This window comes from Neomonachus schauinslandi, chromosome 11 (assembly GCF_002201575.2).
Source record: "Neomonachus schauinslandi chromosome 11, ASM220157v2, whole genome shotgun sequence".
Taxonomy (NCBI): domain Eukaryota; kingdom Metazoa; phylum Chordata; class Mammalia; order Carnivora; family Phocidae; genus Neomonachus; species Neomonachus schauinslandi.
The window spans coordinates 54016208-54038129 of NC_058413.1; the positions used below are offsets into that span (position 1 = coordinate 54016208).

Below are 21922 nucleotides of genomic sequence, written 5' to 3' on the forward strand. Positions count from 1 at the left end.
TCTACACAATTTGTCTACAACAAATTTGTTGTATTATTATTTCTGATTTTATCATATTTTGCTGGCTAATAATAAGGGTAATGTTAATTATCTATACAAATGGAACTAATCATTTGTATAGTAGTTAGTAATTTATAAAGTCACTTCATATTTGTTAGTTCTTACACTGATCCTTATAAAATCAGGAGAGGTGTTCATAATTTTCATTTTTCAGATGAAGAAACTTAGACCCAGAGAAGTAAAGAAACTAGCCCAAGATCACACACAGCTAGTGGGAGATGGGACTAGAAGCCAAGGGGTCCAATTTCTAGTGCAATCTGTTTCCATTATACCTTGTCTGTCTCATATTCTGTAGTACTGCCCCAGAAGAATGTAGTGTTAGAACTGGCCTGGCTTCTTACCCTTTCTTCTTGAAACAGTAACGCAGACCAAATGCAGGTTAACAACAAACTGCCTGCCACCTGACCTGACTTTTTTTTATGATCTGGAGAGAGGGACTACTGAGCTTCTTATCTATGAGAGAGCTACTGAGTATCTGAACTCCAAGTCCTTCTCTGCCAATTAAATCGTGGTTAATTTGCAGATTCTGACCCTGGCTAGGTCTTACATAGAACAAGTACTCCACAGACACAAGTTTCACGCCTCTGTGCCTTTGCATGTGTTCGTCCCTGTGAACAGAATAGTTTTCAGCTCTCCTGGGCATTCCTGCTCTTCTTTCAAGACTGAGATTAAGAAGGGCTCTGAATGCCAAGTTGAGCAGATTAGAGCTTATCCTGTGAACCAGTAGTCCCTAAAGTAGAGTGTGTACAATCTACGGGGTTTATATTTAGGAGAAACTACTTGGGCATAGGAAGAAAACATTAAAATTTCTATATTTGTTATCTCATATGTTAAAGTTTTGTATATGCCATTGTACATTTTATAATGTATTTAATAAATAGTAGTATATGAAGATGATTTACACACGAAAAGTATATAGCTATTCGGAGGGTATGGTAAACTTTTCTTTTTCTGTTTTTTCTTTTTTAAAAGATTTTATTTATTTATTTGACAGCGAGAGACAGCGAGAGAGGGAACACAAGCAGGGGGAGTGGGAGAGGGAGAAGCAGGCCTCCCACCGAGCAGGGAGCCCAATGTGGGGCTCAATCCTAGGACACTGGGATCATGACCTGAGCCGAAGGCAGACGCTTAGTGACTGAGCCCCCCAGGTGCCCCTAAACTTTTATTTTTTGTTAATAGGAATGCACGATGAAAATTAGACCACTGCTACTGACAATGGGAAACCATCAAAAGTTTTAATGTGAGGGAATGACATGATTAAAAAACTGCCCTGGTAAAACTTACACCAAAATGAACATTCCAGCAATCACTGGAGTGATTGCTTAACAGTGATTCCAGCAATCACTAGAAGTACATTTGGAGAATTTAGTGACGAAAAATATTAACCAGGCTGAACATTTTTACCAACTGCTTTAGTGTCAGATCTCACATGACAGTAATTCAGTTAGTTATTTACAGACTGTGAAGTTAAAGGCAAATGATCTGACTGATTCCCTTACAATAAGGGAAAAAGTTATGGAACACTTACCTGCTTCTTTCTTGAACTTGTGTCCAAAGTGAACTAGTCTATAGTAGAAGCATGACTTAGTTCTCTTTCTTGCTGGGCACCTGTTATGTGCTAGAATTAAGCTATGTGGTAGCAGGGGGCAGAGAGGAGTTCAGACAGTGCCTAGAGGAACTCACAGCAAAGCGGGGGAAACTCATGTATACAAATCACTGAAACTGAGTAATACGGGCTACAACCAAGGTGCTAAATGACAAAGGAGAGGGGCACCTGGGTGGCTCAATTGGTTGGTTGTCTGCCTTTGGCCCAGGTCATGATCCCAGGGCCCTGGAACTGAGCCCCACATTGGACTCCTTGCTCAGAAAGGAGCCTACTTCTCTCTTTCCCTCTGCTGCTCCCCTTGCTTGTGCGGTCTCTCAAATAAATAAATGAATGAATAAATAAATAAAATCCTCAAAAAGAAATAAATAGAAGACAAAGGACAAAGCGCCACTTGTGTCCACATGTAGGAAGAAATAAAGGAAGGCTGCAAAGAAGCTGCCAAGTCAAAAGAAAATAGGAGTTTGTTTAGTGGACAAAAGGACGAACATTCAAGGTAGAGAGAAGTATGAACAAAAGCCTAAAGGAATAGATTAAGAGAGGGCCATGCTGGGATGCCTAGGTGGCTCATTCGGCTAAGCATCTGCCTTTGGCTCAGGTCATGATCCCTGGGTACTGGGATCAAGTCCCGCATTGGGCTTCTTGCTCAGCGGGGAGCCTGCTTCTCCCTCTGCCCCTGCCTGCCGCTCCCCCTGCTTGCACTCTCTCTCTCTCTCTCTGACAAATAAATAAATAAATAAAAATCTTAAAAATAAAAAAAAAAAAGAGGGCCATGCTGTTCATATATAACAACAGTGTTCCAGGCAGAAAAAACAGCAAGACAAATTCCCTGAGGGGAATGAGCTTGGTGTGTTCAGAAGCAATAAGGCCAGTGGCTGGAGTAGAGTAAGCAGAGGGGAGACGAGCAGAAGATAAGTCATAAAGATAATAATGAGCCAGATCATGTGGGGTCTCATAGCCATTTTTAGTAGTTTGACTTTTCCTTTGAATGAGATGAAAAGTCACTGATGGGTTTTAAGTAGAGGTGTGTCAAGGTCTGACTTAAGTTTTCATAGGATCACTGGTTTCCATGTTGAGAACAGACCGAAGGGGAACAAGCTAGAAAAATGGGAGGTGGTATTCATAGACTGAATATGGGATTACAGAGGAGTTGTAGTGATTGGTCCTGGCTTAGTTTGAGGTATAGGGTCTGCCTGTGTAAATGAATGGTTAAGTAGAATAGAGGATAAGATCAAGGAGCAAAGTTGCTAATAACAGTTGAAGTAGTAAAGTTTGCAAGTGATTTACTCATGTATAGTCTTACATGCTTTCTTTTTTTTTTTTAAAGATTTTATTTATTTATTTGACAGGGAGAGACAAAGCGAGAGAAGGAACACAGCAAGGGGAGCGGGAAAGGGAGAAGCAGGCCTCCCGCTGAGCAGGGAGCCTGATGCAGGGCTGGATCCCAGGACCCTGGGATCACCACCCGAGCCAAAGGCAGACGCCTAACGACTGAGCCACCCAGGCGCCCTTGCATGCTTTCTTAAGAGAAAAAGAAAAAAATAAAGCTGTGCTTAATAAACTGGAAATTGTACACAAGGAAGTTTTGCATATCTGAGCCTCATATGCTGTATGGACTGCAGTGGAAAAAGATGAGGACTGCTTTTCTAAGGTAGACTTACTTGGCTGCCGCTTGCAGACCACAGGCTCTGATAATCTGGACTGAGATAGAGACAGCTCGGGCAGCAAGAACTCCCTCTGCTGTCCTGGGAGTACGCCTGTACCTTAGGCCCACATCCAGTAAACCTAATGAGGACAAAAGGAAAAAAAGGTAAAAAGGTTAGCTGGAAGAGTCTCTGTTCTACCAAACCCCAAGTCCTGGTCAGAGGAAGAGGATAAACACCCTAATGAATAATAAGGGGCATTAGCAGTGAGACAAAATGTCCATGGCCAGAATCACTTCATATTATTGTACTTTAGGATTAATAAAGGCAGAACAAAAGTTACTATTTTCACTTTACATCCAAGAAACTATGTCAGAGACTGAACTGCTTGCCAAGATCGCACAACTATCAGAGGCAGAACTTAATTTCAGACTTTTTAAACTCCCACTTATTTTTTTTTTAAGATTTTTTATTTATTCATTTGAGAGAAAAAGAGAGTGAGTGGGGTGGGGGGAGTGGCAGAAGGAGAGGGAAAAGCAGACTCCTGCTGAGCGGGGAGCCCGCCGCCCGGCTCAATCCCAGGACCCAAAGATCATGACCTGAGCTGAAGACAGACGCTTAACTGACTGAGTCACCTAGGAGCCCCTAAACTCCCAGTTATTTTTATAGAATTGAGATGGACTCCAGCCTTTCTTCTTTTTTAAACTTTTAAAAGGTTTTCACACCTATATTTCTATCACCCTTCTACCACCACCACCTGAAACACCCTTTATATGCCATCCTTTTATAAAAATTCTACCTTCCTATTATCACATTTCAGAGAAAGCTTTAAGAAATAACAGAACAAGCTGATCAGTGACAGTCAGGAGGAACAACTCAATCTTAATCATGGCAAAATAAAACCTTTTGCTTTGGCAGATACCCTCCAGCAAGCAAGCCCTCCAGCAAGCAAGCACAGTAACTTCATTTAGGAGGCCAATTCTAGTTATCTGATGACATACCTGGAGGGTGGGTCAATCCTACTGAAACAATTAGGATGTAATTCAAAACTCCAAATTTTAATGAATCCCTTTCAACTTTAAATCCTAACCTCTTCCTCCCTTACAGTGAATTCCCTGTCATGCTAACTGTATTCCACCAATCCCACATCTGCTCATGTTGCCCTGGAGTAATAATTCTCTGAGTACACCTACATAACACTTGGGACTTTTGCTGTGAGGCTTCTTAAATGCTTGCTGAAGCTAAAGGTGAAATGAGACAAACAACATTTATGCAGACAGTCCATGGAAATATTTTCTAAAATTTTCATAGAGTAAACTAATATGTTCATTTTTTTTTTTTTAAAGATTTTGTTTATTTATTTGACAGAGACACAGCGAGAGAGGGAACACAAGCAGGGGGAGTGGGAGAGGGAGAAGCAGGCTTCCTGCCGAGCAGGGAGTCCGATGCGGGGCTCGATCCCAGGACCCTGGGATCATGACCTGAGCCGAAGGCAGACGCTTAACGACTGAGCCACCCAGGCGCCACCAATACGTTCATTTTTGTAAGAGAAGGTAGATCATAGTTTTCATCAGATTCTTAAAAGGGTAAGTCTCTCAAAATATGAAGAGTCGCTATTTACAGAGAAAAGGGATATTTATGTATACTGATTTCGAAAGGGAGAGACAAAGCAGTCTTCAATTACCTGATGACTGGCTCCTCAGTTCTTTCCTGTTCTCAAGCCTGGGGGTTAAAGGGAGATTAAAGGTCTGTATTCCCACATCCTCACGGTGCTGCATGGTTACCATGGCACAGATCCTTGATAATGGCAAGGTTCCTTTGGCAACCACCTGATCTCTCACGTCAGGATAATAGTATCTGTAAGCCACAAAAAGCACAAGCTGTCAGTTGGAAGAATTAGGTGGATGAATGATTCAATTTGCCCGAGGGATCAGCTTTTGGTATCAAGCTATCTTTGGAGCCTGGTTGTTCTGTATTTGTGGCATACAGTTGTGGTTGTGTCTGGCTGGATTTATTGCCCATCCTGTGGAGGAGGAACTCCATAAATTATACTCTGTGTTCAGAACAAACCCCAGCTTCCTACAAGCTTTCTGTTTAGTTATCTGCATCTGACTTGGACTTCTGGGAGTAGACACTTTTGAGAGCATTCATCCTATAGCAGCAAAAGTGGTTCTAAGTGGAGCAGTCCCAATCTCTTCTATGGCTTGAGGCTTAAGTCCCTCAAATTTAAAGGATCTGTTAGTACCTACTCTACCTCCTTCTCTTGTCAAATATTCCATTCTTATATCAGTTGTAAATCAAACCTAAATTCACCTGACTGTTTTTAGGAAAAGTTGCTGGCAAGTGAATGGTACTCTTCCCTCGTTCTGTTCTGGATGCTCTGTCTTTTATATCTATATGCTCTTTGTCATTTTTGTTGGTTTCTTGGGAGTAGGGATGCAAAGCAGCATCTGTATTCATGTCAAGTCTGTGACATGAGTGGATTTATATTTTATGAAGGCTACTCTTCTGGTGGTGGGAAGAAAGGATTATAAGAAATAAGTTTAGAAGTGGGAAGACCAGTCAGGAGGCTATCAGTAATTTAGGCATGATATGATGAGGGACTGAACCAAATAAGGCAGTAAATAGGAGAAAACAGGTGACTGAATATTTAAGAACAGTAGGAGGTAAAACTGATAGAACTTCACTTCCAAATGTTACAAGCACTTAAAAGCATGAGATACATCTGCTCCCAAGAGCCTAATAATTCAGATTTCAGCAAAATCTGGAGAAGAGTCACTAACAAGCCAGATCATATAAAATAGGGTAGAAGGGATTGCTTAGCTTCCTTACAATTCAACCTAAGCTGTCAAGGGAAGCATGCTCTATGATTGTGTACTTCCTTTCTAGGCACAAAATTGGTTTCACATTATACCTGCACCAGACTTCAAACTGGACTCCACCTCCAGGCACAAGCCCTTGTGCAGAAAAGGCACTCAGTAGAAGCCTTTGCACTGGAACTTCAGCTGGCAACAGGAGAGAGTGATGGTGTTCACTATTAAAGATGGGATCTGGAACACAGAGTGTGGTTGCAGATCTGAAAGGCTTCAAAGAGATTCCTTTGGAAAAGAAAAGCAATTCAGAATAATCAAACACAACATTTAGGGTTTTCTATGTAGTCAGATAGTATGTTAATATCCAGTATTATTCAATTTCATCCTCACAATACTCCTGTGAGGAAAACAAAGCAACTATTATTACTCCTACTTAACAGACAGAATACAGACATATTGAGGTTACATAGTGAACCCAAAGGTCTTAGAGGTAGTAGGTCATGGACCTGGAACCAGAACTTTTATCTTCTGTCTTACTTCTACCAAGGCCCATTTCCCTAGTAGCTATGGTCCCCAAAGGTTCCATGATAATACAGAATAAAGAGATCCCTTTATTGCTGGACAATATCTAAGGGTTGCAATTTCTCCACATCCTTGTCAACACCTGTTAGTCTATTCTTTGTTTTTGTTTTTTGGCTTTTTAATTATTGCCATCTTGGTGAAAAGAAGTGGTATCTTTTGGTGCTTTTGGTTTTCATTCCCAAATGACTAATGATGCTGAGTTATCTTTTCATGTGCTTACTGGCCTTTGTATATCTTAGGAAAAATGTCTATTTAGATCTTCTGAATATTTTTTAATTAGATTGTTTTTTATTATTATTTGTAAGACTTTTTTTTTTTTATATCTTCTGGATACAAGTCCCTTATTTGAAACCCAAAAATCAATACTGGCAGCTCTTTTGCAGTTATTTGTGGACATGCTGAGAATGGCAAAACATTTGAGTCACCTGACTTGATCATTCCCAGCTGAGCCTGGACAAAGTGACACTCTGCTTTCTTGTTTTAGCTCTCAGAGATGATCAGATGATGGAGATGGGAGAGGCTAGTGTGGTGTAGTGCAAGAGTATCTGGCTCTGGGGCCAGTTGGATGGGGTCTGAATGTGCACCTTGTTATTGTCACTGGGGCAGCTTCAGTCACTTAACATTTCTGAACCTTGTTCTCTCTTTTGTAAAATAAAGTAAAATCTACTCGAATAAGTTGTTTTAGGATTTACAATTACGATCTATGTGAGATATATATATGTACATATTTCCCCTAAAAGCAATGGTTCAGTATTCTCTAATTCAGTGTCCCTGACATTGCTATGTTATGTAGAATATAACTACCATGAGTAATGAGAATTAACTGTATGTGTATAGATAAGAGTGAGTAGGCATGTAAATGATATAAGATGGGGCAAAATATAAATAACTTGTGGATCTAGGTAAAGTAGTAAGTAGTAAGATAATATGTTAAGTTCTTTGTACCATTTTTGTTAAATTTTCTGTAACTTTGAAATCAGATCAAAATAAAAAATTACAAGAAATAACATAAGAAAAGAAAAATAAAAACTTAGCCCATCTCCTGTACTATCCAGGTTAAGACTAGGAACATTTAGGAACACAAAATTCACTCAGGAAAAAACAAAATTCTAAGTATAGCCAATGAAAGAACCATACAAGAATGAGAAACTCTAACCTCCCAAACCTACCATTTTCAGGGAACTCAGGTCCTTTTAGCACACTGGATTGGGAGTCTTGAACTGGAAAGTAGTATTGGACATAACAATCTGCTTCTCCCCAGACTGTTGCCTGAAGAGGGGCTAGCCCTTTAACTTTCTCTACATGGAGCTCAAAGTGATGCTCCATCAATCCATTTCTTTGGTCCTCCGCCTATTAAATGAAATAGAGATACTGGTGAGCTTTAAAGAAAAAGTTTCTTAGAATATTCCTGTTTCTCTATGAAATCTGAGTCTACATGAAGAAATAGGTGTAATTAGCTGATACTAAAACAGATTCTTAATTTTCATTGTGTATACATCTCACAACTGCTCACTGTAATCAGATGAAGGTGGATTTACTCTAGACTGTGAGACTTGGTCAATATTAGAAAATCCATAAATGGGGTGCCTGGGTGGCTCAGTTGGTTAAGCGACTGCCTTCGGCTCAGGTCATGATCCTGGAGTCCCGGGATCGAGTCCCACATCGGGCTCCCTGCTCAGCAGGGAGTCTGCTTCTCCCTCTGACCTTACCCCCTCTTGTGTTCTCATTCTCTCTCTCTCTCGCTCTCAAATAAATAAAATCTTTAAAAAAAAAAAAAAAAAAAAAGAAAATCCATAAATGTAATACACTGCATTAAAAACATGACTATCTCAATAAATGCTAAAAAGGTATTTAATAAAATTCAACACTGGCTTCTGATTCTTGGTACACTAAGAATAGAATACATTAAGAAGATCTTAATAGGATAAAAATATACACATGAAGCAAACAGGTATTAATATACTAATTTTTTTTAAGTAGGCTCCATGCCCAATGTAGGGCTTGAACTCACGACCCTGAGATCAAGAGTCGCACACTCTACTGACTGAGCTAGACAGATGCCCCAATTTACACACTATTTTTAATAAAGTTGGGAATAACGCTGAGACTATTCATTAATGGTAAGGACTAGTAGGGGAGGTTGCGAACATACCATTACTGAAGGTAACCTATACTAATAACAATTTAAGGTTTTTATTATTTACTATAGCCAGGCACTATAATAAGCCCTTCACTTGTAGTAGCTAATTTAACATGCATAGCTAACAACAGCGGAACCAGGGTTTGAATTCAGGTAGTCTGACTCTACAGCCAAGCTCTTTACCTCTACTCTATACAGCTTCAACAGACATGAGACAACTGATAATTGGGACTATTCAAAGAGGGAATTCAGGATTCAGATAGGGGTCAAACTGTATGATTTATATGTGTTTAACATTCTAAGTACTAATCCCATGAATTCGGAATAGAAATTGCATAAGTTCTTTACTTTGTATTCTAAAAACCTATCAGCAATATCTGCTCCAAAACCTTCCTTAGGGAAACAGAGAACTTTCAGTTTGTTTCCCCATAGAAGAAAAATATGGGTTAAAAAAAAAACCTCTCATAATCTCAGCAGCTGCTTAATTTGGTCATACAGTATTAGAGTAATTTAATAATTCAGTTCTGCAGATGCTGAAATGGATAAGGGACATGAGTGCAAGAAGAAAAACAACTGTATTTACAGATATCTAATCTTTCCAAGAGTTCTTTTATGCTCATAGTAATATTTTCTAACTTTTGGTATGGAATTTAACAAAACCTGAGTCTATACTGCAATGTGAGGGCCATATAACACTAAATAGACTGGGGATATTATAGATAAATTTTCTTTGTGCTTTTCTGTCGTATTTAAATTTAAAAAGCTACTATTATCTAGTAATAGACACTAGTATCTAATAGAAACAGTAAAGTTTGGAGTTTATAACATACAAATAAACAATAACCTACTCATAGACATTTTCCTAATCTTTCTCTGTTAGAGACATCACATTTGTCATTCAGATTCAGATTTAAAAACATAACGTACTTAAAAATCATGTGGAGACTGAGATTTGGCTATACTGGTAAAGACACCAAAGGTAAAATACACTAGGACATGATACAATAGAATGAAGATTGGACTTTTAAGTCAAAAGGCCAGTGTCTGGGGGCGCCTGGTGGCTCAGTAGGTTAAGTGTCTGACTTTTGATTTCAGCTCAGGTCATGATCTCAGGGTTGTAAGACTGAGCCCTGCATAGGGCTCCACAGCAGGGAGCCTGCTTGAGATTCTCTCTCTCCCCCTCTGCTCTTCCCCCTACTTGCACGTGCTCTCTCTCTCTCTCTAAAAAAAAAAAAAAGGTCTGTGTCTAAACTCTGATTTTCCCATTCTTAGCTATATGACCCTGGACAAATAACATAACTTCTCTTGACTCTGTTTCACCACCTGAAAAGTGAATGACACTGGTTCCCCTCATGCAGTACTAGGGAAATACACATGTAAAAAGTATATCAATGTGCTTTCTCAATTGTTCAACACCGTACAAAACAAATTACTTTTAAGAATTTACTTGTAGAAGAGCAAGAAACTTTACTGTAACTTTCCAACGTGGATTTGGTTAAGAAACAGAATAAGATTTTGCGGGCCTACATTTGGGATCATTGTCAACCTCCCACCCCTATTTTTCCCTCCTGGATTATCTCCTTTTTAGTTAAGACCTTTTAAAATGCAGTCTTAGGTTCACCCCAATTTTTAAAGAGGCAATTAATTAAGTTAGTAAATTAGACGATTAGGATGTGGTTGTCCAATTAGAGTTTCTTTATAAATTCAAAAATTTCAGAGGGACAGGAATATATTTAAACCACAAAACAAATAATTCCTTGGATCTACAGCATGCATCGGAGTGCAAATATGTTCCTTTTCACTACTGAAATAAGGATTTGGGGCAATGGTTTCATTAAAACACGCAAGATAAAATGAGATTATGAAACTTAAAATTTGCTAATAGAACTTAACTGTTCTCACTTCACACATAAAAAGGTAAATAGGTGAAGTGACTGATATGTTAAATGGCTTCACTGTGGTAATCCTTTCACAATATTACGTATATATTAAAGCATCGTTGTACACCTTAAAATGAGATTATGGTTTTTGTAAACTATCAAGTGTTTAATCATTACCATATTAACAGATGCTATAAATGGCTGATCCAGAAAATGGGCTGGCCTAGGGCTGAAGGGAGGAAGTGTTCCTTCTTCGTTCTTTAATCTTTGTAGTGCCATTATCTGATCTGAAGAACCCATGGCTAAGAAGACGCGAAGACTCCCGTTTTGGTGGCCTGAGAACACATCAATCACAGGCATGTAGCTGTCAACAGCAACAACTGGGTACTGAGCATCAAGCAGCAGGCGAGAAATGCTGGGATCTCTAGAGGGAGAGAAATGGCGAATGAGCAAATAACAACCATCAGTCATGTCACAGAGTTGCTGCATTTCCTACTTGGCTTATTTTCTCAGTTTGTTAAAAATGGGTCTACAACTAGAAAACATTAGTTTGAAAAAAACATATGATTTTACCATAGCTCATCAAATAAAAATTACCAGGCAGTTAAGTTACAAATGTAGCAATTTGAAAGCAGTCTGATTTATGTCTGTTATCATCATGACCCCAAGCCCAGCATCTGGGATCGAGCGCTATCTCAGTATAGGCTTGCTGAATTGCATTACTTTACAGGGAGGCAGTGTGGTCAATTTGAAATGGACTTTGGAGTCTGGCAGATAAGATCTGGATAATATTACCAATAATATCTGCCATCTATAACCCTTCTAACACTGCAAAAGTTGATATTATCCACTATTAATAGATGAGAAAAAGTCCAAATGCTCTTCATTATACCATGCTGAATCTTAGCTCTGACACTAACTTGCTGAATGACTCTAATAATCAATTTAACCTTTCTGTTTCCTCTTCTGTAAAATGTACGTAATAAAACTTCCATCAAAGGGCAGTTGTTAGGATTAGCTGAGATAACAAACCTAAAAGACCAACTATAATACTTAGTACATAAAAGTACTCATTAACTGGTAGTTACTATTGTTTTACGCTCTTTCAGCAAAGAATGGGGTCTAATGAAATGAGAAGGGAAGGGAAGTACCAGACCACACTAATATCACAACTAAAAAAGGGGAAAAAGCCTATAGCTGACAGAGGCATGATTCCAGCAGCACTCCTTAGCCTGACCATGCTTTCCAGTGTTACCAGCCTAAGTATTTCACTGTTCACAGAAGGCTTACCCACTTGTTTTCTCACTGGATTGTCACAGTTGTGCCATAAGGGAGACAGGGGGTCTAGCATCACCCTCATTTTACAGATGATGAAAAGAAAGCCAGAGAGGCTGACTTCTGCAAGTCAAACGATAAGTTTCCTCATTTGTAAAAAGGGGATAATGATAATACTTCCTGGGGTTATAGAAAGGCTCATGTGAAACTGTGCCCACAAAAGGGTTCTCTGTAAAATGTAAAATAACAGCATATAAAACACAGAACCATAAGAAGGCTGTTAGGAAAGAAGTCAGTGCTAAAATAACTAAAAATCAGTACCTTGAACCAAAAGAAAAAATGAACAGTCTGTAGTGAGGACAGAAATACCCTTCAGATAAATCAATACCTTATTGGGGTGTTGCACAGTGAAAAGTGAGGTACAGTGATCAAATGTGAAGGTCCAAAAGACAACACTCAGTATAGAAATCTTGCAAATAGCTGAAGTAAACAGTACTAACATTTTTGTGACAGAGAACTAAACCATTAGTTTTGTGAGGTGATAACCTTTGGCAGTAGAGCTTCTTGGTGAAGCAGTAGAACTCTCTGGGTTCTAACCCTGGTTCTACTACTTACAATATATATAACAAGTTATTTAAATCCTCTGTGCCTTTGTTAACACATCTGTAAAATAGGGGAAATAAAAATTACCTGCCTTAGAAAACTGTTGTGAGGATTAAATGACTTGATGTATATAAGGTTCTTAGCATAGGGCCTGAAACAGGGTAAGCAGTATCTGTAAAACTGTTTTAACAGAGGAGAAAGTGCAGCGACTGTGGTGAAATTGAGAAAAGTCCTCCAAGGTATTACTGGGCTAGTCATTTTTGCAAACCAAAAGAATTTCTCTTCAGTCTATACAAAGATAAAGATGTAAAGTAAAGAATACTCCAAAAGATCCTATTTACTTGAATGACATGTAAAACTGATGGAGGGGGAGTTTCACCAGCCCGAGCAACTTGTCCTGCAACCTGTCCTGTCCTGGGCTCCGCAACTTGTTCCATGTTTCAATTACCATCACATTGTCCTTCAGCCTTTCCAGGTATTTGGAAGACAGAGAGACAGGAATCACCTGGGGAGAGGAGCAATCAAAAAACAAAACAAAATAAAAACCCACACCTGAGACAAAGGATTAATCTATGCTTTTATTTAACAAGTACTATCTGAAAGCCCAATTTGAACTGAAAGCCCTGCACAGTGCTAGAAGCTGAAGACATTAAAATAAAACCCACTCTGTATCCTCAAGAGAAGCCAGTCTGGTGTAAGTGACCAACATATAAAGGCCAAATACAAAATGGTATGAGTTCTCTGATGACAAAGCTCATATAGACAGGGCTTTGAGGACACAGAGAAGGTTGCTGGACATGTCAATCACCGCCTGCCGCCTCATCGCCTCATCCAAGCCTTTCTAAGGCAAAATGACCCATTTGTAAACCCCTCTGTGAGACAGACTTTTTTTCCTGCCCCTCCCAACCCCCAGATGTTTTTGAAAGAAAGATGGCTACTGATTAGACAAGGGTTGAGCACCTAATCAAAGGGCAGCCAATCCTACTGGTTGGATGGTATGGCCTAGTGCAAAAAGCTCTGCCCAACCCAATGTCATGGTAAATAACAAGCCAAATGTTCAACTGGATTTTCAATGTAAAATTATTCGAGAACTGGCCAGTCAGCCGGTAGCTGAAAGAGAAAGGAAAAGTCACAAAGAGAAGCAGAGATTTGCAGCCAAGAGCAAGTCAGTTAAATTAAAGGCAGAATCAAGGGCCCACCAATTTGAAGGGTAGTATAACTGCATCAGCACAGGAGAGATAAGCCCAAGCCCCAGGATGAAACCAACAGAAAACATGAAAGGAAAAGGGGTGAAACCAGAAATGATGTACGGCAAGATGAGAGGAAGATACCAGAAGAGCAGAGAACCTGAGCTCACCTACTTTTCTATCCATCTAAGAAACTCCAATTACATAAGGTACCCTGAGCACATTTCTGTTCTGTGAAATCAAAATAAGTGAAAACACAGCGACCTAACCTGACAAATAGGGAGATTTCAGAGAAAGCTGCTGGTAGAAAGTAACCCTAAATTCTTAAGGATAAGCAGAAGTTAACTAGTATAGGGCGCCTCGGTGGCTCAGTTGGTTGGGCGACTGCCTTCGGCTCAGGTCATGATCCTGGAGTCCTGGGATCGAGTCCCGCATCGGGCTCCCTGCTCAGCAGGGAGTCTGCTTCTCCCTCTGACCCTCCCCCTTCTCATGTGCTCTCTCTCAAATAAATAAAATCTTAAAAAAAGTTAACTAGTATAAAAAGCTCTGCCTAATAGGAGTCATGAAGGCTGAGAAGGAATTGCAAGGCAGAAGGAGAAGTACATGTAAAGACACAGCGGTAAGGGAAAGAGAACGTTTACGAAACCTCCAGTAGCTGAACATAGCTTCACTACCTAGTGTGAAGGGAAGAGTTCTAAAGGGAAGACAGTCAGTTCTTAAAGGGTCTTGTAGTTCACACTAAACATCTGGACTCTATTCTGAAGGCTATGGGGAATCACTGAAAAGTTTAAAGCAGGGGAGAAAAATGTTCAGGTTAATGTTTTAGAAAGATCATTCCTACTGGTACAAAAAGGAATGGACAGGGAAAGACCAGAAACAGACTAGACTGAAGACCATCTGGAATGAGAAAGAGGGCCTGAATGAAAGCACTGGCAACTTAGTTGAGGTACAGAAAGATTCATTCTGGAGATAATTAAGTTAGCAGCATCTATTGGATTTGGTGAATAATTATGTAATAAAGAGTCAAGGATACCTTTCAGGTTCTGCTTGGGTTTATGAGTAGATTACAATATGAATTAGGGCAGAAAGGAGGAGGTGGAACAGATTTGGAAGGAATAATAAATTCAGATTTGGACACATTTGAATTCCTTTTTTCATTTAGACATCTTTATTCAATACCTCCGATATGCCAGGCAGTGCATTAGGTCTAAGCCAAGTGTAAAGTGCTTTTGAGACATCTGGGGATGATGACCAGCAGCTAGACAGAGAGATCAGAAACCTGATCAGAAATGCCTGGCCTACATGGAAATATGGATTTGGAAGTTATCTTCATAAAAATAATAGCTGAAGCTATGGGAATAGAAGTAGTGACCATGGGAAAAGAGGGTTGGTTTGGAAGAGAGCCAAGGAGCAATGAACAGGAGCACCAATAATTAAAGGTAAGAGAAAAGGAGAAAGAAGTGCTGGGGTCACTACTCTTTTCCTACTGGCCCATAGACTGAAAAAGAACAGTTGTTGATTCAGGAAGAAAATAAGAGTAGAGTTACAAAAATCAAGAAAGGAAACAATTTAAGCAATAGCATCAAATCCTACAAAGAAATCAAGCAAGATAAGTACTGAAATAAGTAGAGGAATAAAGGAGAGAAAAAAATATATAAAAAAGTTAACTAGAGTTAAAAGAAGAGTTTGGAGATACAGAAAAGAAAGGGGGAAAGTTTAGTTCTAGAGGAAGCAGAAAGGAATATAATTCAGAACTCAGGCAAAAGAAACAGTAGGAAACCATCTCAACTGAGACAGAACAAAAGGGAATGAAGACATAAGTTTTAAAAGTTGACAATGTCTTTTCCTCTTCCAATCCCACAGTGGGAATGGATCTGCATGGCAGATAATTACAAAGGTCTCTCCCAGTCTGAACATTCTAGGTTTCTTTTATAATGGAATTATGATTTGGGAAACCTACTTGTCTCCACCCTCATACATCCTTAATGGATATGGAAGGTTAAGATATATACAGTTACCTGAAAAAAGTTAAAGACTGGTTGTGTTGTGCCCCATGCGATGACAGATCTGGTGACTTCCTCTGTGCTGAAAAGTTTGCAATTTAAATAAATATTGCACGGTGGTTGTTTGTCAGATTCTCCAGTAATGAAATCTTTCCCATCTGGCACCATCAAGAGCACATGCAACAGCAAAGCAGTCTCTTTTGTTGACCCATTTGTCTGATTTGCTAAATCGTGAGAGGCTGACACAGCCATGAAGGTTGAAGGATTTGGTGCAACAGGACTTGGTGACTTTGGGCTGGGGAGCACCAAATTTTGCACTTTCTTTGCAGCTTCTTTTTGAATTTGATTTAGGTTCTCTGGATTTTTGGTACAGGTAACATACTGACCAGATTCTGATAGTGTCTTATCTGGACTTGCAAGAGCACATGGGCTATGTTGGGTGCTGCTACTTAATTTAGTATTCACACCAGTGAAATCCTTGTTATCTATAATAAGCTCTACAGTTACCTATAAAACACAAAAGGAAGAGAGTTAGCAAGTATGTCTTTTGAAATCAGAATCAGAATTTTGGAGCTAGAGGCAAATCAGATTGTTAGGAAATAATTAACTCATTCTCAAATACCATAATAGTAAGAACACTAATAGACTGTATATACATTATCAATAATACAAGATGAACGTGGAACATCATCTTCTGCCGGAAAATAAGGAAGTGCTCAGAAAAGGATGGAGACATATCGAAAGGAGAGAGGATACAGAATTCAATCAAAGGAGCTCATATTGGCCAAATCTGGGACAATCTGAGCATTAAAATGAATAATAATAGTAATGGATTATAACCTACTGAATAATGTAAAAATCCATGAGTCTATATCAATGTAAATAAATATGGGAAAAAGGATAACTCTTCTGTATAGTAGAATGCAATTAGTAAAAACATAAGAAAGGGAGGAGTTAGAAAACCATCATCTTACAATCACTATAGTGGTAACTGATTCAGGTAAACGCCAATGGAGGACATTCTACAAAATAATAGGCCTTATTTTTAAAAAATATCAAAGTACTGAAAGACAAAGGAGGGTTACAAAACTGTTCCAGACAAAAGGAGATTAGAGAGAGATGACAAATGTAATAGATAATCCTGGACTGGAAAAAAAATTCTATAAACGGACGTATTGGCACAATTGGTGAACTCTGCATATGGCCTATGGACATTATCAAGGTTAAGTTGATTTTTATAACTGTACAGTGTTGTGTATGATCATGTCCTTGTTCTTGGGAAATACAAGAATTTAGGAGGGAAGATGTATGATGTCTATAACATATTCTCAAATAGTTCAGAAAAAAATTGTGGGTTGGTGTGTGGGAGAATGCAGAGGGAGACAAAGAAAAAAAGACAGTGAGAAAGGGAGAGACAGGAGGTAGATAATTATAAAGCAAATGTGACAAATGTTAGTAATTGGTGAGTCTAGGTAAAGGGTATGTGAGTTCTTTGTACTATTTTTGCAATTTTTCTCTAAGTTTAAAGTCATTAGGGATAAAGGGGACTTGCTGTTCCCTTTAATTTAAAACCCACAGTGAAGTTCTTTCGCAATACTGAATATGGACAGCAATCTATCTAGAACAGTACTTCTCTCAAGAGAGCCAGAACAGAAACAATTTCTAGTCCATCAGTTCCATTAATTCCTCTTTTCTGATTTTAACCTTGCAGTCCAGAATGAACTAGACAAACAAAAAATAAAACTTTGATAGTGGAAGAGTAATGTGATGTTAATTTTTCATAATGACAATCACACCAGTCTTTAAAACTAAATGGTATTTATTATCGAGAAGACCAGGAAGTACACAGAGAGGGCTTCCAAGAAGAGGGAGCAGCATGAAAGTCAAGATCAAAAGCATGGAGGTATAAACCAGCATGATACCTTACTGATTCTTTACATAGTTTGACATGGCTATTGGTAGGAAAGCTGTAAGTGATAGGCTAGGGCCTTATGGTGAGCCCTGTATTTTTGTCTTTTGGATAATGGAGAGCCATGGAAATGTCATAGGTATGGCTGTGATTATTTTAAAAGATCACCAGAATAATAAGACCAAGCCCTACTGAAGCCACACATTCAAATTCTGCCACCTAAGAAATCCTGTAGCTTCTGAAGACAAGGAAAGAACCCTCTCTCCAATGAATTATACATCAGAATTCATTCCACCAGACCACAAACTCAGTCACTTCTCTCCTTGTTCAACTGCCACTACTCTAGTCCAAGCCATCAGTTCTCTCTTTTCTGGACTAATGTCTTTTTCTTCTCGTCCCCTACAATCTATTCTCCACACAGTTATCTTTTAAAAATGTAAATCAGGGGCACCTAGGTGGTGCAGTTGATTAAACATCTGACTCTTGGTTTCGGCTTATGTTGTGATCTCAGGGTCGTGGGATTGAGCCCCACATTGGGCTCCATGCTCAGTGTGAAGTCTGCTTCAGATTCTCTCTCCCTCTCAAATAAATAAATTTAAAAAAAAAGTAAATCAATTGTCACTCTCACACTTTGATGTCCTTTCTTGGCTCTTAGTATAAAATCTAAACCATTTACGTAGACCTACAAAGCTCTGAATGATATGCCTTCCACCTGCCTGTCCAGTCTTAATTTTCTACCATTCTCCCTCTTGGCTCGCTATCCTACGGCAACATTCCTGCTTTAGGGCCTCTGCATGTGTTATTCCCTTTCTTTGGAATTATCTTCCCTCTACTTTTTACTTGGTGGCCTCTTCCTCTCCTTCAAATCTTACCTAAAATGTCACTTTCTTAGACCTTCTCTGACCACCATCCCCTACTTCCTCCCAGGTATTCACTTTCACATTGTACTGTTTATTTCCTTCACAGCAATTCTGCTGCCCTGTTTTTAAAGATTTTATTTATTTGTCAGAGAGAGAGAGAGAGAGAGAGAGCACAAGCAACGGGGAGAGGAAGAAGCAGGCTCCCCACTGAACAGGGAGCCCGATGTGGGGCTCAATCCCAGGAACCCGGGTTCATGACCTGAGCCAAAGGCAGACACTTAACCGACTAAGCCACCCAGGCAACCCTCTGCTGTCCTATTTTAATAGAAGCTACAAGAGGAGAGACCCTGATTTTCTTGTTCAGTGCTAGTCAGTAATACATGCTCCGTAAATACTTGACTACCTGAATGTGTATCTATGTACCTTAAGCGGGCCCAGTGGAGTCTGACCATTCTCCTGTTGCACTGGAAGCTGGTTACTGAAAGAAAGCAACTCAGACTGAATGACAGTTCGTAAAGGCAGTGAGGCAGATCCAATGACTTCTGGCTGAGAGAAAGAGAGAAAAAAATTTAGGTTAAAGACAAGACACAGGGGATTTTAACTGGATTGACAACAAAGGACAGCTTAGAAGGGAAGCCATGCTTTATGGAGTAAATAGCTTAACTTTTTGACTGAAGCAATTTTAAGTGGCAACCTATGTTCTGCCACATTTTGGTCCCCATTCTGGGTTTCACTACTTCTCTCTAGAAGATTATAGAGGGTTTCATGAGTCACCAAGAGGTTGGAAGATAATCTTTTTCTATTTTTAAGAGTTAGTTCTTTACAAAAAGTATTCAACCTCACAATTAAAAACAAAAAATAACATTTAGATGACACAAATTTTTGTCACTAAGCTAGAAAAATTATAAAACTTAATATATCTGATGCTATCAAGGTTATGGAGAAACAGAGGCTATCATAAATGTGTGAAGCTGGGAAAATAAACCGGCAACATTCTTCTGGACAGCAAATTTGACAGTAAATATTAAAAGCTTCAAATATTCACTCTTTAGCCCAGTAATTCCACTTCTGAGAATTTACACTAAAGTAACAAGTACATAAAAAGCTTATACACAAATATGTATATTTTAAAAATTAACAATTAGAAATAACCAGAGGTCCAATAATCAGGAATTATTAAGTTAATTATAGCACACTGCTATAATGCAATACTATGTAGTCATTAAAACAATGTTTACAAAAGTCTGAAATAATATAAACAGTATTTATTATAATGTTTGGTAAAAATAGGGTGTTAAGTAATATATAGTAAATCTTCAAATATTTATAAAGATAATGTTAAATTTTTAAAAAAGCAGGATAAAAACTGTATATAAAATTATCCTAATACTGCCAAAGATTTACACATATATTGTAATTATTTGAAAAAAAAAATAAAACAAAGGGGAAACATAAATATTAACAAAGTTATTTCTTGGTGATGGGATTATAGACAATTTTTGCTTTTCGGAAATATTTTCTCAAGTTCTCTGCCAAAAGCTCATACAATTCTTTTATTAGAAAGAAGTCATTAGCTAGGTGATTCAATGTAAAGTATATTAATTAATTAGTGTAATTAATTATACTAATTCCCTAGTATAAATGGTAAGGCAAAGGTCAAAAATCAACTGAGGTACCTTTTTCTGTGGGGTTTTCTTTGTGTAAATTTGGAAAGTGAGGTTGGAATTCCACCAGTGTTCTATCATTGGGCCACCAAACTGTACTGGAAACACAAATCGCTGCTGGAAGTTCACCACTGTAAGGAGAACCAAACATAAGCACATGTCAGGCCACCCAACTAGAGCCATCATCAATCCATGCTTTGACACCACCTACCTCCCTTTTGATCTAACTAAAATCTCTTTCAGAAATTTAGTCAGGCACCTGCGTGGCGTAGTCTGTTAAGCATCTGACTTCTGCTCAGGTCATGATCTCAGGGGTCCTGGTATTGCACCCTGCAGTCAGTTGGGCTCTGTGCTTAGGAGGGAGTCTGCTTGTCCCTCTCCCTTTGTCCCTCCCCGTGCTTGTACACTCTCTCTCTCAAATAATTAAATAAAATCTTGAAAAAAAAATAAATCTAGTAAGCATAATTTCACAAAAGTGTTAGGGTTGTAGGGATTGAAGGAGCAGAGACAAAGAGAAAACCCTTGGTATAGTACAGAGAAGATAAGCAATGCTATGTTGCTCTAGTTTTGCTACAGGATGTGAAAAGAGACAGATCTTCATTGGCTGTAAGGTAATCTGATTTGTTGTCTTGAAAAGACAAGTTGGTAGGTATTAACAAAAGAAGGGCGTGGGCTGGCAGTGGGACAATGAGGCATAAATGAAGAGAAGAACTGAATAAAAAAATGTAATGAAAGTAAGTTTATCTTTTGGCTGAAGACTAGAAGACTCCTACTGTCACATTCACACAAGGTACCAGGTCCTGATGTTAGTTGGCATGTCTGTCTCTTAGACAGATGGGAAAGGATTTTTGCTGTAATAATAAGTGTAAATGGGATAAAGTAGTATTTGAGTTTGTGCTCACAGCTATGGGGCTTTAACAGATTTAAAAAATGAAAAAAGAATTTGGGATTAGAATCAAAGAATATAAGGTCAAGCTCCAGTTCTATTATTTACTAGTGACCAGCTCGGCCACAATTTCCCACCTGCAAAATGATCTTCCTATTCATTCACTTCTCTACCCTTAAAATGGATCTGGAAAACCCTCACAAAAGGGCCCATTACAGAGAAAACTACTATCTCTGATATTCATTCAAACTGATCACTTCGGTGTACTGATCAATTTTATTCATCTTTGCCATCTTAATTCTTGACTCTATACTTCTCTTGGTACTCATAAATAAGATCTGGGTCTTATAATCTGGATCCATACACAGGAATTGTAAACAAAAGGTCTCCGCCCAGGAAGCCCACACCCACTGGACCAGTTTACCTGATTATCCTACCAGGAGAAGGGAAATAAGACAATACCTACACCTCATTGGTGTTGGAAGGATTGAGGTAACAGATGAAAACACACTTTAGATACTGAAAAATCCTTTTTGTACAAACAGAACTCTATTTCACTCAGATTTTTCCTCACCATCTAGGTACGTTTTTGTACTATATAACTATATTTCTCACATAATTCTCTGTTTCTTAAGCTCATGGCTTTTTTTTTTTTTTTTAACCATTAAAAGCAAGTTAAGGCAATAATAAGATAAATTATAAATAAATTGCTGAACAATGTCCCAGAGAAGTTTTTTTTAAGAGTTGAAAGGGAGGAAAATAGAAGAGTTGGAAGGTTATCTTGAAAATACCTAGTCCAAACTATGTTATTGTT

General features: G+C 38.7%; 1 protein-coding gene across 2 annotated transcripts in view; it reads right to left on the reverse strand.

Annotated features, from left to right (window-relative positions):
* Positions 1-21922, reverse strand: part of C2CD3 (C2 domain containing 3 centriole elongation regulator) — a 142991-nt gene that overhangs the window by 72976 nt on the left and 48093 nt on the right. For both annotated transcript variants that reach the window (XM_044919337.1, XM_021704643.2), the window contains exons 12-20: positions 20235-20353; positions 18982-19104; positions 15805-16296; positions 12941-13104; positions 10899-11145; positions 7871-8051; positions 6221-6404; positions 4991-5163; positions 3325-3448 (exon numbers count right to left, since the gene is read on the reverse strand). In XM_044919337.1, the coding sequence (XP_044775272.1) occupies positions 3325-3448; positions 4991-5163; positions 6221-6404; positions 7871-8051; positions 10899-11145; positions 12941-13104; positions 15805-16296; positions 18982-19104; positions 20235-20353 (1807 nt within the window). The remainder of the gene's footprint in view (positions 1-3324; positions 3449-4990; positions 5164-6220; positions 6405-7870; positions 8052-10898; positions 11146-12940; positions 13105-15804; positions 16297-18981; positions 19105-20234; positions 20354-21922) is intronic.